Source organism: Dipodomys ordii, unplaced genomic scaffold, assembly GCF_000151885.1.
Source record: "Dipodomys ordii isolate 6190 unplaced genomic scaffold, Dord_2.0 Scaffold5, whole genome shotgun sequence".
NCBI classification, from domain to species: Eukaryota; Metazoa; Chordata; class Mammalia; order Rodentia; family Heteromyidae; genus Dipodomys; species Dipodomys ordii.
The window spans coordinates 13,906,489-13,918,713 of NW_012267221.1; the positions used below are offsets into that span (position 1 = coordinate 13,906,489).

The 12,225-nt window shown below is 37.0% G+C and overlaps 1 protein-coding gene across 1 annotated transcript in view; it reads right to left on the reverse strand.

The window, feature by feature from the left end:
• The window catches only part of Ifih1 (interferon induced with helicase C domain 1), a 54,589-nt gene extending 42,706 nt beyond the window's left edge, over nucleotides 1-11,883 (reverse strand). The window contains exons 1-3 of the mRNA XM_013029646.1: nucleotides 11,196-11,883; nucleotides 3,061-3,229; nucleotides 1,253-1,396 (exon numbers count right to left, since the gene is read on the reverse strand). Coding sequence (XP_012885100.1) covers nucleotides 1,253-1,396; nucleotides 3,061-3,229; nucleotides 11,196-11,648 — 766 coding nt within the window. The 5' untranslated portion in view covers nucleotides 11,649-11,883. The remainder of the gene's footprint in view (nucleotides 1-1,252; nucleotides 1,397-3,060; nucleotides 3,230-11,195) is intronic.
• Between the last annotated feature and the right edge of the window lie 342 nt (nucleotides 11,884-12,225).

Consider the following 12,225-nt stretch of genomic DNA (forward strand, 5'->3'; position numbering starts at 1 on the left):
TGTTCATTTATATATTTCCACAGGTCATTGAAAACTGCAAGAAGAATACAAATGTCCTACCAGAAAATAGGTAGTCAAAGGCAAAAAGAGTATCCACTTGCTAAATATATTTTAGTAGAAATCAGAGCATTCAAATTTAAATAACAAAGACTCTTTTTTTTTTGTCAGTTGTGGGGCTTGAATTCAGAGCCTGGGTGCTGTCCCTGAGCTCTTTCGCTCAAGGCTAGCACTCAACGACTTGAGCCAGAGAGCCACTTCCAATTTCCTGGTGGTTTATTGGAGATAATAGTCTCTTGGATTTTCCTGCCCGGGCTGACCTTGAACCGTGATCCTAAGATCTCAGCTTCCTGAGAAGCTAGGATTGCAGGTGTGAGCCACTGGTGCCTGGCTGAAAGTATAATTTTAACAGCAAGTAAACTAGTAAAGACTCTAGAAAAGACTTCAGGGAAACAGGCACTCCCTTAGACTGAGAAAGACCATGTGGAGTGTTCCCACAGCGAAACAGAATTATATATGACCAAAAATTATATATGACAAAATTATATTAAACCATTTGACCTAGTCTACTTCTATACCAGGTATGTATGGATGTGTACATGCATGAATATAGTTTTATGGGATTTGAACATGTTAGGGGAGGAATTTCTTGATTAGCCACACCTATCACATGACATGTTTTTATTAGGTCAACTGTGATTTAAATACAAAGGACTAAAGTATTATTCACCATGTGCCAATTTGGAAACATAGTAACAGTTCAACAATTTGGTTATTTAATTATACTGGATATTTCATTATTCAATTATTAAAAACTATGCTATAGAAGGATATCTAATGAACAGAGGAGAAGTAATGTTACACATCCACCTCCAGGAAAGCCTGAGGATCAATTTTTAAGTGTCAATTCTATGCTGGGAATATGGACATATTTTGGGGAGGTATTTTGGACACCATGAACTATAGCACATGCTTGTGTTAGTTATCACACTACAATGACCACAGATTGCTTAGAAAGTAAAATTAGAAGCAAGTATGTGCATCTTTAGAACACAGCAACATTGTATTTGTTGGAGAAAGTTAAGCTAAGAAACATTACCTTTTCTTCTTCTAAAATATTGTTTTAATAAAAATGCTCACATACTCCAGTGCCCAGTTTTCCTGTGTTTGATAGATCTTAGTGTATAAGTCCACCAGTGTGTTTTTTGGGAAGTGATAATTAGCTGTCTTTAACGTAGCAATGTGTTTATAGTACCTGAAACCTCAGAAGAGACTGCCAAGGATGACTCCAATGCACTATTCTCCAGGCTGCGCTGCCCTTCTCCATTTGGCTTATCTGAAGCTGAAGGAAGGGGCTCATTTATTTCAGGACCTTCATCATGTGACAACTGCCCACTCTCTGTGAATAAAAAGGCTGCAATGTAAGTAACTCTACAAGGCATGTTTTATACAGCATACACAACTGTTACTGTTATAGTAAAAACAGAATGGAGTTTCCAAATATAACTTAAATACTTTAGATTTTTTTAAAAAAAAGAATAGGTAACTCTGAAAAGTAATACAAGCTTCTAGATAATACAAATAAATATTGTTGTTTTGAAAACAGAAATGCTCTTAAAGATTTATTTAATATATATGTTAAAATTTTTGACAGTGTGAAAGATTTAGAACAAGTTATGAGACCATACACAATACTTTTAACATGAACAGTGAGAGATTTTTTGATGGTTATCAAAAAATAACTTATCAAAAAATAACCATCAAAAAATATTTCATGCAAGTACTGGGCCCTGAACTCAGGGCCTGAGTGCTATTAATACTGACACTCTACCACTGGAGCCACACGTCCACTTTCATTTTGTATCTGGTTAATTGGAGATCAGAGTCTCAGATACTTTCTGCTTGGACTGGCTTCAAACTGTCATCCTCAGATCTTATTCTTCTGAGTAGCTAGGATTACAAGTATGAGCCACTGGCACCTGGTTTCAATTTTTTTCTAAAAAGGTGAATATATGAGTATTATGCTAGAAATCAGAAAAGTGGGATGACTTCCGGCCTCACCATTATCTTCTGGTTCACGGTCTCAGAGATTCAAACAGGCATTGAAGGCTGAATAAATTAAGATGTAAGTCAGGTGACTTTCTTGCAGCTGTGCTCTTTCCATTTGGTTCCCTTGATGCATGTTCTGCACAAGATGCACATCTGCTTTAAGGTTGCACTAAATTCATGTTTCTAACATCCTCAGGAGTTGTTTGTTAATTCAATGAAATGTTCTGTATTTCTCTTTTTGTCCATTCCTCTCTCTCTGCTTTTTAGCCTTCAATCAAGGCATATTCGGGGTTTTATTGAGGACTTGATGGACTTAAAAAAAATAAAAGGACTTTCTGTTCTACTTGAAAGTGGGATCTTCAAGAGAGATCTAACAGTAGACAGAAAATTTCTTCAAGTGTCATTTCAGATTTTCTCATCTTAAAGAGAAGGGGAAAATGCATCTAACTTTGCATGGAGAATTTCTTACTGAAAACAGTTGTGGCTTTAGACAAGGGACCAACTGGATGATGCTTCCACTCAGACATTAAGAGTGCTGGGGATTTATAATTATAATAGCCGACTTACTTTGTGCTTAGCATAATTTCAATATTAAATCATTGAATATATAAATCAAACAAACCTGATATCAAAAAAGTGATATCAGCCGGGCACTGGTGGCTCACGCCTGTAATCCTAGCTACTCAGGAGAAAAAGGATTTTCTCTTACATTATTTTGTATTTTAATACTAAACTATCTTGCCAAAGATCTTATTTCCAAAATAAGATTAATGACTCAGTACTAAAGGGCTAGGAGTGTCCCAGGTTCCTGAATGTTGAGGTTTCTGATAAGTTTATCTTTACCCAAGTCTTACTTTCCTTAAGTGTAAAAGGAATACAATAAATGATTTATCAGATCTCTTCCTGTTTTAAAATTTGCATCCCCAAAATACTGGTGTTTTATATACAGGCTTAAGAAAACTCTCAGGTACTAGGCAGAATGTGTAAAATATCCAATAGTAAAATTAGAAATACCTGCATCTTTTTCTGAGCAAACAACACCTGTTAACTCTCGGACAAGCTCATTGTTTCCAGTTTGGTGAAGGATGTTCAGAAAAGCAGAAAACCAGTTTTCTTTCTGTACAATCCTCCTTAGTAACTCTCTTACACCAGATTCATTTCCATTATTTTCTGCAGCAGAAATCTGTTTTAAGGAAGAAAATAAAAAGTCATTGATACATCTTCTGAATTGATTTAAGCTGGAAACATGCTTTAGAAAAACTGAGCAATTAAGCATCAATACACAGGCATTTGTTCAAACGCTAAAGAAAATAGCAATGCTTGTTTTCCAAATTCTGAAGTCTATCAAGTAAAAAAGATCTGAGTCATGGCCTCTGCTAAATATACTTCATTTTTTAAGCCACTGAAATATTCAACACTAACATAGGAAATAAATATTTTTTATCTGGACTACTCTGAATGAGTATCTCTTCCTCTCCCTCCCTTCCTCTCTTAGCCAATTCTTTCCAGTATATCCATAGCTTACGATTTCTTTTCAGCCCATAAAGTTTATACTGTAAGAAATTAAACATTTCATATCCATTTTTCTTTGTTATAAATATTATGGAAGTAATCATTGCTACCACAGGTATATGTTCTCTTGGAATATCTGCATTATATTATTGTTAGAATAAAACTTTCCCAATCTTTACTAAATGTTGAAGAAATTGGCTTCTGTGTCTTAATGTGAGATCTCTATATCCATTCATTAACATCTTTACCCTTCATTCACTTTACATTTTCTATTAATCTAATAAATCATTTAAAAATGTGTCATATGTTTAAATCATTTTTATAATGTATTTTCCTCTAATCGAGTAAAATACATTTGCAGAGAGTACTAACACAGCTAGGTTAGATCAGAAATAAATTAGGAAGTGGGTGTATAAACCAATGGTTTATACCTGTAATCAATCTTAGCTATTCAGGAGGCTGAGATCTGAGGATCACAGTTTGAATCCAGCCCAGGCAGGAAAGTGTGTGAGATTCTTATCTCCAATTAACCCTCTAAAAAAGAAGTGACCAACCCAGAGCCCTGTAGTTGTGCAGTCTTAGGAAGTTCACAATCAAAGGTAAGTTCTTTCTACTCTATCTCTCTTTTTAGGGATTGAAAGTATTCCCAATTCCACACCAGAACACAGTTTTAAGACAAGCATCAATCCAGAACCTTGTAGAGGTTCATCATCACATATATCTAGGATAATCGTAGCAGAATAGCCCAATAGCTATGTACATATGACCATATAAGATGATGCTAAGTGAAATGAACTCCAAGACATGGACACAAGAGGTTTTTCTTTGTTGTTGTTCTCAATGTACTACTATGTGATTTCTTTTTTCTTTTTGTGTTTTCCCCCTATGATATATCCCTTGTTGTCACTGTATTTGATTTTGGAACCCAGGGTATGGTACATATGTTAATCTGAACAAGGGAAGGAAAGGAAACAACAAAAATGGTCAGACAAAGGACAGAGTGGGAACCTATGCAACAGTGATACTCACAACAGAATATTTGTACACTTGCACGGGGGGATTGTGGGGGAGGGAAAGAGGGAGAAAAAATGAGGGAAGGGGTAACAAGTTAGACGAGAAATGTAACCATTACCTCACTTATGTAACTATAACCCCTCTATACATCAAAGAAAGAAAGAAAGAAAGAAAAAAAGAAAGAAAACCAGAGGTGCTGCTGTGGCTCAAAGTGATAGATCACTAGCCTTGAGCAAAAAGAGCTCAGGGAGAGTGCCTAGGCCCTGTCCACAACCACCACCACCACCACCACCACCAATAACAACAACAACAAAGAAATTAGGAAATCAGTAGCATCCTGTAGCATCCAGACTCACTGCATCTCCCCTACTTCTACATGGGGTGTGAAGAAGAACCTGATAATAGATTCTCCACCCTATTGCATGTTAAAACTACCTGTGAACATGTGAGAAATGCCAATATCAAGAAACTACTCAGAAATTCTGATATAGTTTAGACAAACTATATTTGGTAATCCATATTTTTCCAGCATCTCATGAGACTCTAATCAGCATCCTGGATAAAAATATTTTTTAGGTATTTTTCTAAGTCTTTCCTATATGTCAATGATTCAAAATGCTCGGTTTTTCACTGTAAGATTTAAGTATTTTCTGTACTGTAATTGTATTCTAAAACTTTCTAGCCCAGGGATTTATTAATATTTTTGGAATAATATCTGGCACAGACTTTGTACAAACTATTATTAGGACTGTCTAGAAAAGCATTTACTTTTACAGACATTTCACTTACAGACATTATTTAGCACAGTAAAATCTCTACTTAAGTGGTATTTTAATACTGTTAGTTACTAGTTAAGACCTCTTTACACTTTTTTTTTCCAGATTAGCAATGCAAGGCACAGAAATGTTGATCTTCCTCTCAAAGGTTACAAATCTGCCAAGTGGTTGAGTGGAATTTGCTCTCATGCATTTGGGTTTAAAAGCTGGATGGTGCTCTCATTAGCTAATAATTGTCTCCAATTTTATGGTCATTTGCTCACAAAATTGGCTAATGTGACTATTTGGACTTAAACTTTAAACAAGCATGGTACATCTCCAGTGTAGCATTTTGTAACTACTTTCTAGCTCCTTTCCTATTTTTTTCTAGCTTCGTTGTTCCCACATGGAATTTTTAGTTTTCTCGGTATTTATAATGTTTTACATTTCCTGATTTGAGAAGTAAATGCTATAGATATAACTTACTTATATCCATTCTTATTATTATATTGTTTAATCATCTTGAAATATATCTGATAGAATAAGAAAGAATTTCTCTTAAAAGGTGAATGGGCACTATATTGAATACATCTTTAAAATTCTAGGCATAATCTATAGATTCAATTTCCTTTGAGTATTTATGTGTAAACGTCTTTTCTACTTTGCCTTTATTGAGCCAAGGCATTTGAGGGTTGTGATACTATTATTTTCTACAACTATTTTCATTCTGTGACTCTGTGAAATGTTAGGATTCTAAAATTTGTATAATTTCCTTTTAGAATTATCATCTGTGTGTGCTTTGCTTACTCCATTTTACTATGATAGTGTAGAGGTAGTAGTTCCTAATACATCAGCATGAGTAGATAGTATAGAGGTATTGGTTCCTAATACATAAGCATGATTACTGAAATTGCTGAGGTGAATATTTGGACATGAGACTATAACAGGAGGTAGAATGACTTCCTTCATATTATTAACTAATATATGGAATATAAAATATAAGCAAACTTGTCATAACACAATTTTGGAGATCCATTAATACTATTTTCTTCAAGCATAAAAGCCAAGGATATTTTCATAAAGTTCTAACTCACTAACACAATTATACAATGTATAAATTTTCTTTCATTTTGAATAACCTTATTAGATACCTTTTTAAAATAATGAGATTTTTAATCCTGTACAATTCAACTCTCACCAGCTATAAATCAGGAAGCAAAATTCACATGCGAAAAGCATTTGGTTCATGTCTTACTCTAATGAATATTTATTTTCAAATTCACATAGCTAATATTTTATTCATACCTTTTTTCTGACAAGACTCTTACCCTCTCTAATTTGCCTCGCAAAATTAGTGGGTGGAGACTTAGTTGGACACTCAACTTCATGTTTGGATAACTGGCTGGACTGGTCGTGCATCCATGGTTCTCTGGGTAAATAAATGGTTTGCAAGGTCACCAAAACTAGATGTGTCAATGCTTTCTACTAGGGCTGAAACATGCCTTTAGCAGGGGAGGTTGAAATCAAGATATAGAGAGAGGTACATATGATCACTTCTGTCTTGGAGTTTATACTGTCCATGTCTATGGATGTGCAAAACTGTCACTAGGCATCCTAACAGAAGTGGGGCAGCATAGAAACACTTCCTTATGATGAGTGCTCATTCTGGTACATTAGTTTACAAAATGACTCATGTATGTTGCTAAGTCTTCAGCATTTAAAATAGTACCTCACATATAGTAGAGAGTAAGAATGAACTCTGATTAACAATACAGCATAGGCTCTAAGGAAACACAGGCCGAGTCTGTGTTTTTCTCTTATCTTCTCACCACTAACATGATGTCTGGCACAAAGATGCCACTCAAAAAATTCAAGCTGAATGGATGAATAAATCAATAAATTAGATATTTACTTTGGGTACTCATAGGACACAAAATGAATCTCAGATTGTTTTAAGAAGTCCTGCTATAATTGGGGGCAGGAGCTAGCAGATGGGGGTGGGAATCCTAAACCAAAATAACTGACCATGTAAAAAATCTCTACTGGGACACAGGAAAAAGAATAAAAATAAGAGATCATTTTTAGAAGTCCTTATTACTTAGTTAAGCAAAGATTAACTCATTGCTTAATGTCTGGGAAAGCAGTTCAACATATCATGTGTTCTTAACTCTTATTCTAGGCATCATTTGCGAATAAATTCAAACATCCAATCAAAAAATCAGTACTTATTGACTACCAACCTTATACCCAGTTGAGTCTAGGTTCTAAGGGCGAGAATGTTGAAAGAGATGACATTGAACAAGATGCATTGAAATTATAAACTGCTTTGTTGAATGCAACTCCTTTGTATAACTAAAGATAATAATAGAAAAATACCGCCTCCCCCTTTAAATCAGTTTAATCCATGAATCTGAAAAAAATAGATCTCAATTTCAACTTAAGTGTTTGAAATTGTAACATTACCAGGAACTGTACAAATGAGTGATAATAAAAGCCGGTATAATCTTCATATCTCTTCAAAAGAGTTATTTATTATTTGTAAACTTTTCATCAATAATATTTTCATTTGATGGTTACTAAAATACTGCATAGAAAAAATTATTTTTTTTCATGAGTTGTCACAGAATGAGGGAACTTAATTCCCCAATATAAAAAGATATTTTATACAGTTTTCCTATGATTTTTATTTTTGTTAGATAAGCATTACCAATAATTACATTATCAAGAGATTCTCCCAAATCTGGTATGTCTTTTCCATTGTTCTCCATGCTTATTTTTGGAACTGATAATGCAAAAAAATGCATAAAATCATTACAGACTCTCACAGTTACATGCTTGTTCATTAGAGAGCCTCCAATACATAGGTGTTCAGTTCTTCAGAGCATCCTTTGAAATAGGAATCTGAGAGGAACTTTGGGTTGCTCTGGCCTTTACTGCTGTGGGTACATGAAAGTCCCTTTACTCTCTATGTTCTTTGTGTCAAATCCCTTGCATTACTGCTAGCTGCCTCTAAGCTTGGCAGAATCAAGAACTTGGATAAAATATAGCTGGCGGAAATTCAATCCAGGCAAGACAAAAGTGATGCTGATAGGCAGAAGTATTTAGAGTAAATAAGGAGAAGTGCTGTTTCACTGGCAATCGGGACATCATACCACCAAACATAAACAGCTTTGTGGTGTTACTGGACTCTGTTGCTTCTGGACTTCCTCACAGCTACTGTGGCTGGAAATGCCATCTTCCATCTCCAGCTGGCTTGAAGGCTGCATACTTTGTTCCAAATTAGAATTCTGCCACAGTGATGTACACATTTGTCATATCCAGCTGGGCTACTATAATGCGTTGTAGTTGGTTTTCAATACACAAAATGACATAAACACTACAGACAACAATGTAAAGTAATTTACTTGTTATAAAAACTGGCCAGCAAAATTAGATGCATTTTGGGGTCTTTGGATAAGCCCAGAGGCTGCTAGGTTTACAAAGGAAAATTTGCTTTTGTCACGAGAGACCAAGTCACATCACAGGCCATAGCCAATCACAGCCTAACTTTTTTTTTTCTCTTTAGCTAAGGTGTTCAAATTTCTTTCTTTTAAAAAAAAATATTGTGAAAATACTGTACAGAGGGATTACAATTACATGGGCAAGATAATGAGTACATTTCTTATCAAGGATTGTAGCCTCCTCCTTTGTTTCCCCTTCCCATCCCATCCTCCTCCCTCCCCCCACCCAACCCTCCTCCTCCCCTTACCAAAGTGGTAAAGTTCATTTTTGACATAATGACTTATACATCTCATTGTTGCAATGGGTCCACCTGTATCCCTATTTAAACGATTTGTTTTTTCCCTTCCCCTCCACAAATTATAACAACATCAAATACAGTGAAAGCAGGGGTTATACCATGGGGGAGGGACATACAAAGCAACAAAGAAATCATCTTATAAATGTGTTAGAAACAATCGCATGAAAGAAAAAACATTTGAATACATAACTGACCTTTTCTGCTTAATGCAGACATATACTAGTTATTGCAAATAAGGGAAACCATGGGACCTATGTTTCTTTGGGCCTGGCTTACTTCACTTAATATAATTTTTTCCAAGCCTTTCCATTTCCTAACAAATGGGGCAATGTCATTCTTTCTGATGGAGGCATAGAATTCCATTGTGTATTTATACCACATTTTCTTGATCCATTCATCTACTGAGGGGCATCTGGGTTGGTTCCATATCTCAGCAATAGTAAATAAGGCTGCAATAAACATAGTTGTGCTGGTAGCTTTAGTGTAGTCTTGTTTGTGAACGTTTGGGTAAATGCCCAAAAGTGGTATTGCTGGGTCATAGGGGAGCTCTATGTGTAGTCTTTTGAGGAACCTCCATACTGCTTTCCAAAGTGGTTGAACAAGTTTACACTCCCACCAACAATGCAGTAAGGTTCTCTTCTGTCCAAGGAAATATATAGCTGGGATCTAGAAGCTCACAGCTGTAATTCTTTTTTTTTTTTTTCTGCTTATGTGGTGCTGAGGAATCGAACCCAGGGCCTCATGCATGAAAGGCAAGCACTTTACCACTGAGCCACCTTCCCAGCCCCAGAGCCTAACTTTTGTAATAAAAATACAACTGATAAATAAAAAACTAAAATGTCAAAGTCGTAACAATGAATTGACAAGGCCTTTGACTTACAGTATTATTAGCCTACAGGCCTTTTAAAATAAGACTATTGACTTACAATTCTAAGTCAGATTCAAGTAAATCAGTATTTGTATAGTTCATTGTCCATTTTCCTGCATCAAAAAACTAATAAGCAGTAGATTATCTGTAAAATTTACCCTGTCAAAATGCAACCTACTAAAAAAATCCCCCTTTCCTTTACTAATGAGAAAACTGAAATGAATATCACATTTTTTTCAATGAATTAATTTTAAACTGATTCCAGAAAATATGGAAACTTTGGGTAAAGAAAAAATGTAATTATGTGTGTGGGGAAGGGATGGTTTCAAGAGAGAGAGGGAAGAGTGAGAGGAGAGATAAAAGAGAGACAGACTGACAGGCAAGGGAAATTTCCCCATTTAAACTAAGACTAAATGGGATCTGTAAAATGCAGAGTAGAAATTGGGTGAAAATTTCCTTGAAAAATGTAGGCAGTAAATACTTAGACTTTCTAGGCGATATTGTTGCTGTTCAATTGTGAAGTAACATCCAAACATATGCAAACAAATAAATATAACTGTGTTCCAATAAAACCGTGAGCACTGAGAATTTACAATTCAGTAATCTAATAGACTCAGTTTACCTTGTGTGCCATAGTTTGATGACCTTGTGCTATGGGACTATAATTAAATAAGTTAACGAACACTACATCTTAAGTACCCAATGGGTCCTAGCTCTTCCTGGCAGCCCTTGAGGAAGTGTTCCACTTAGCTCACTTTCCTCATCTGTACAGTTAATATCATTAGCACCTTCCAAGTAGTTTTGAACATCCATTGCAATAACTCATTTCAAAAAATGATACTAATTATACATAGAAAGTGTTTATAAACATTACTAGTACACATTACTAATGCTATTTATTTTGTAGAAGGATTCGAAAGTTATCTTTTAAAATTAAACTCAAAATTATGTCTTGAAGTAACTAGATACTGTCTTTTGAATGATGGAAGGGAACAAGTTTTCACCAAGAAAGCTTGAGTCCCTCAGGAAGAGGACAAATTAGGCCAGCAACTTCCACTTCACAAAATCTCCCAGAAGGCCCAGCTTGCACAAGCATGCTCTTTCTCTCCCTCTCCCCCCCTCTGTCTCTCCACACACACACACACACACACACACACACACACACACACACACACACACACACACACATATACATACACACCCGATTTCTGTCTTCAGTTGTCAACAGCTCCTGTTCCACACACTGATCCAAGACATCTCTAACCAGGAGCCGGTCCACCAAGGTGGGCTGAAGAAGGTTCAGCAACTGCAGACATTCATCATGAGCAGTCTCCAAGGATGGGGAGGGTAAGTCGGTGAGCTCAGGGTTCATATAGCGGGCAGCTAGGCGGTTGCCTGCTCTCCTGAGGGCTTCCACAAACTCCTGAGTCCAGCCCAGGGGCCAGGCCTCCTTCTCCAACGTGTTGAGAAGCAGTTCGGCCGCAGGGGTGTTTCCATGGGTGGCAGCTGTCCTCAGAATTTGCTCTTTGACTTCTCCGCTCAGAAAGGTCAGGTAGTCCAGCACAGGCTCCACCTGGATGTACATTTTCACTCTGGCCCTGAAGCACGAGATGAGATAGCGAAAACTCTTGTCGGAGGAGTGCCCATTTGACATCTTTCCTTGTCAGGGAAAAGGCAGAGGGTTCTCTCAACCACGGCGTCAACAGGTGTGCCAGTTCTTTGGCCTGGGAGTTTCAGAATCTCCAGCACTGAGCCTAACAGTCGGATGCCTGCAGGGCCGCCAGGTGGGCGCAGGAGAGCTCCTTCACGCTGAGACGCAGCCAGGCAGGTTTGAGGGACCTGCGCCTTTTCTTGGGCTCAGCCCGAGCTTTGCGTCTGTACCCTCTGTGAAGAGCTCTCGCTTCCTGCGTCCTCAGGGTTTTTATGCTTTTGCCAGCCTGGTTTCTGTTTCGATTCTCTTCTTCAAGACTTTCCAAACGTAATCTTCTTCTGGGCGGGAAGTGAGTTTCGCTGGGGAGGAGCCAACCTTTGGCTGGAAAGGAGCCAACCTTTGGCTGGAAAGGAGCGATCTTTGGTCCTGGACACCATGGGGAATAGAAAAGGAAAGCAACTGATTTTCCTGGGCAATTCTCCTTTGGCTTGTGCTAGAGAAGTTCTGACCTTTGGGTCAGCTAAAGTGTAACAGGCTCAAACACGTGTGATTCGGGACTTTCCACCAGAAAACTAAGGAG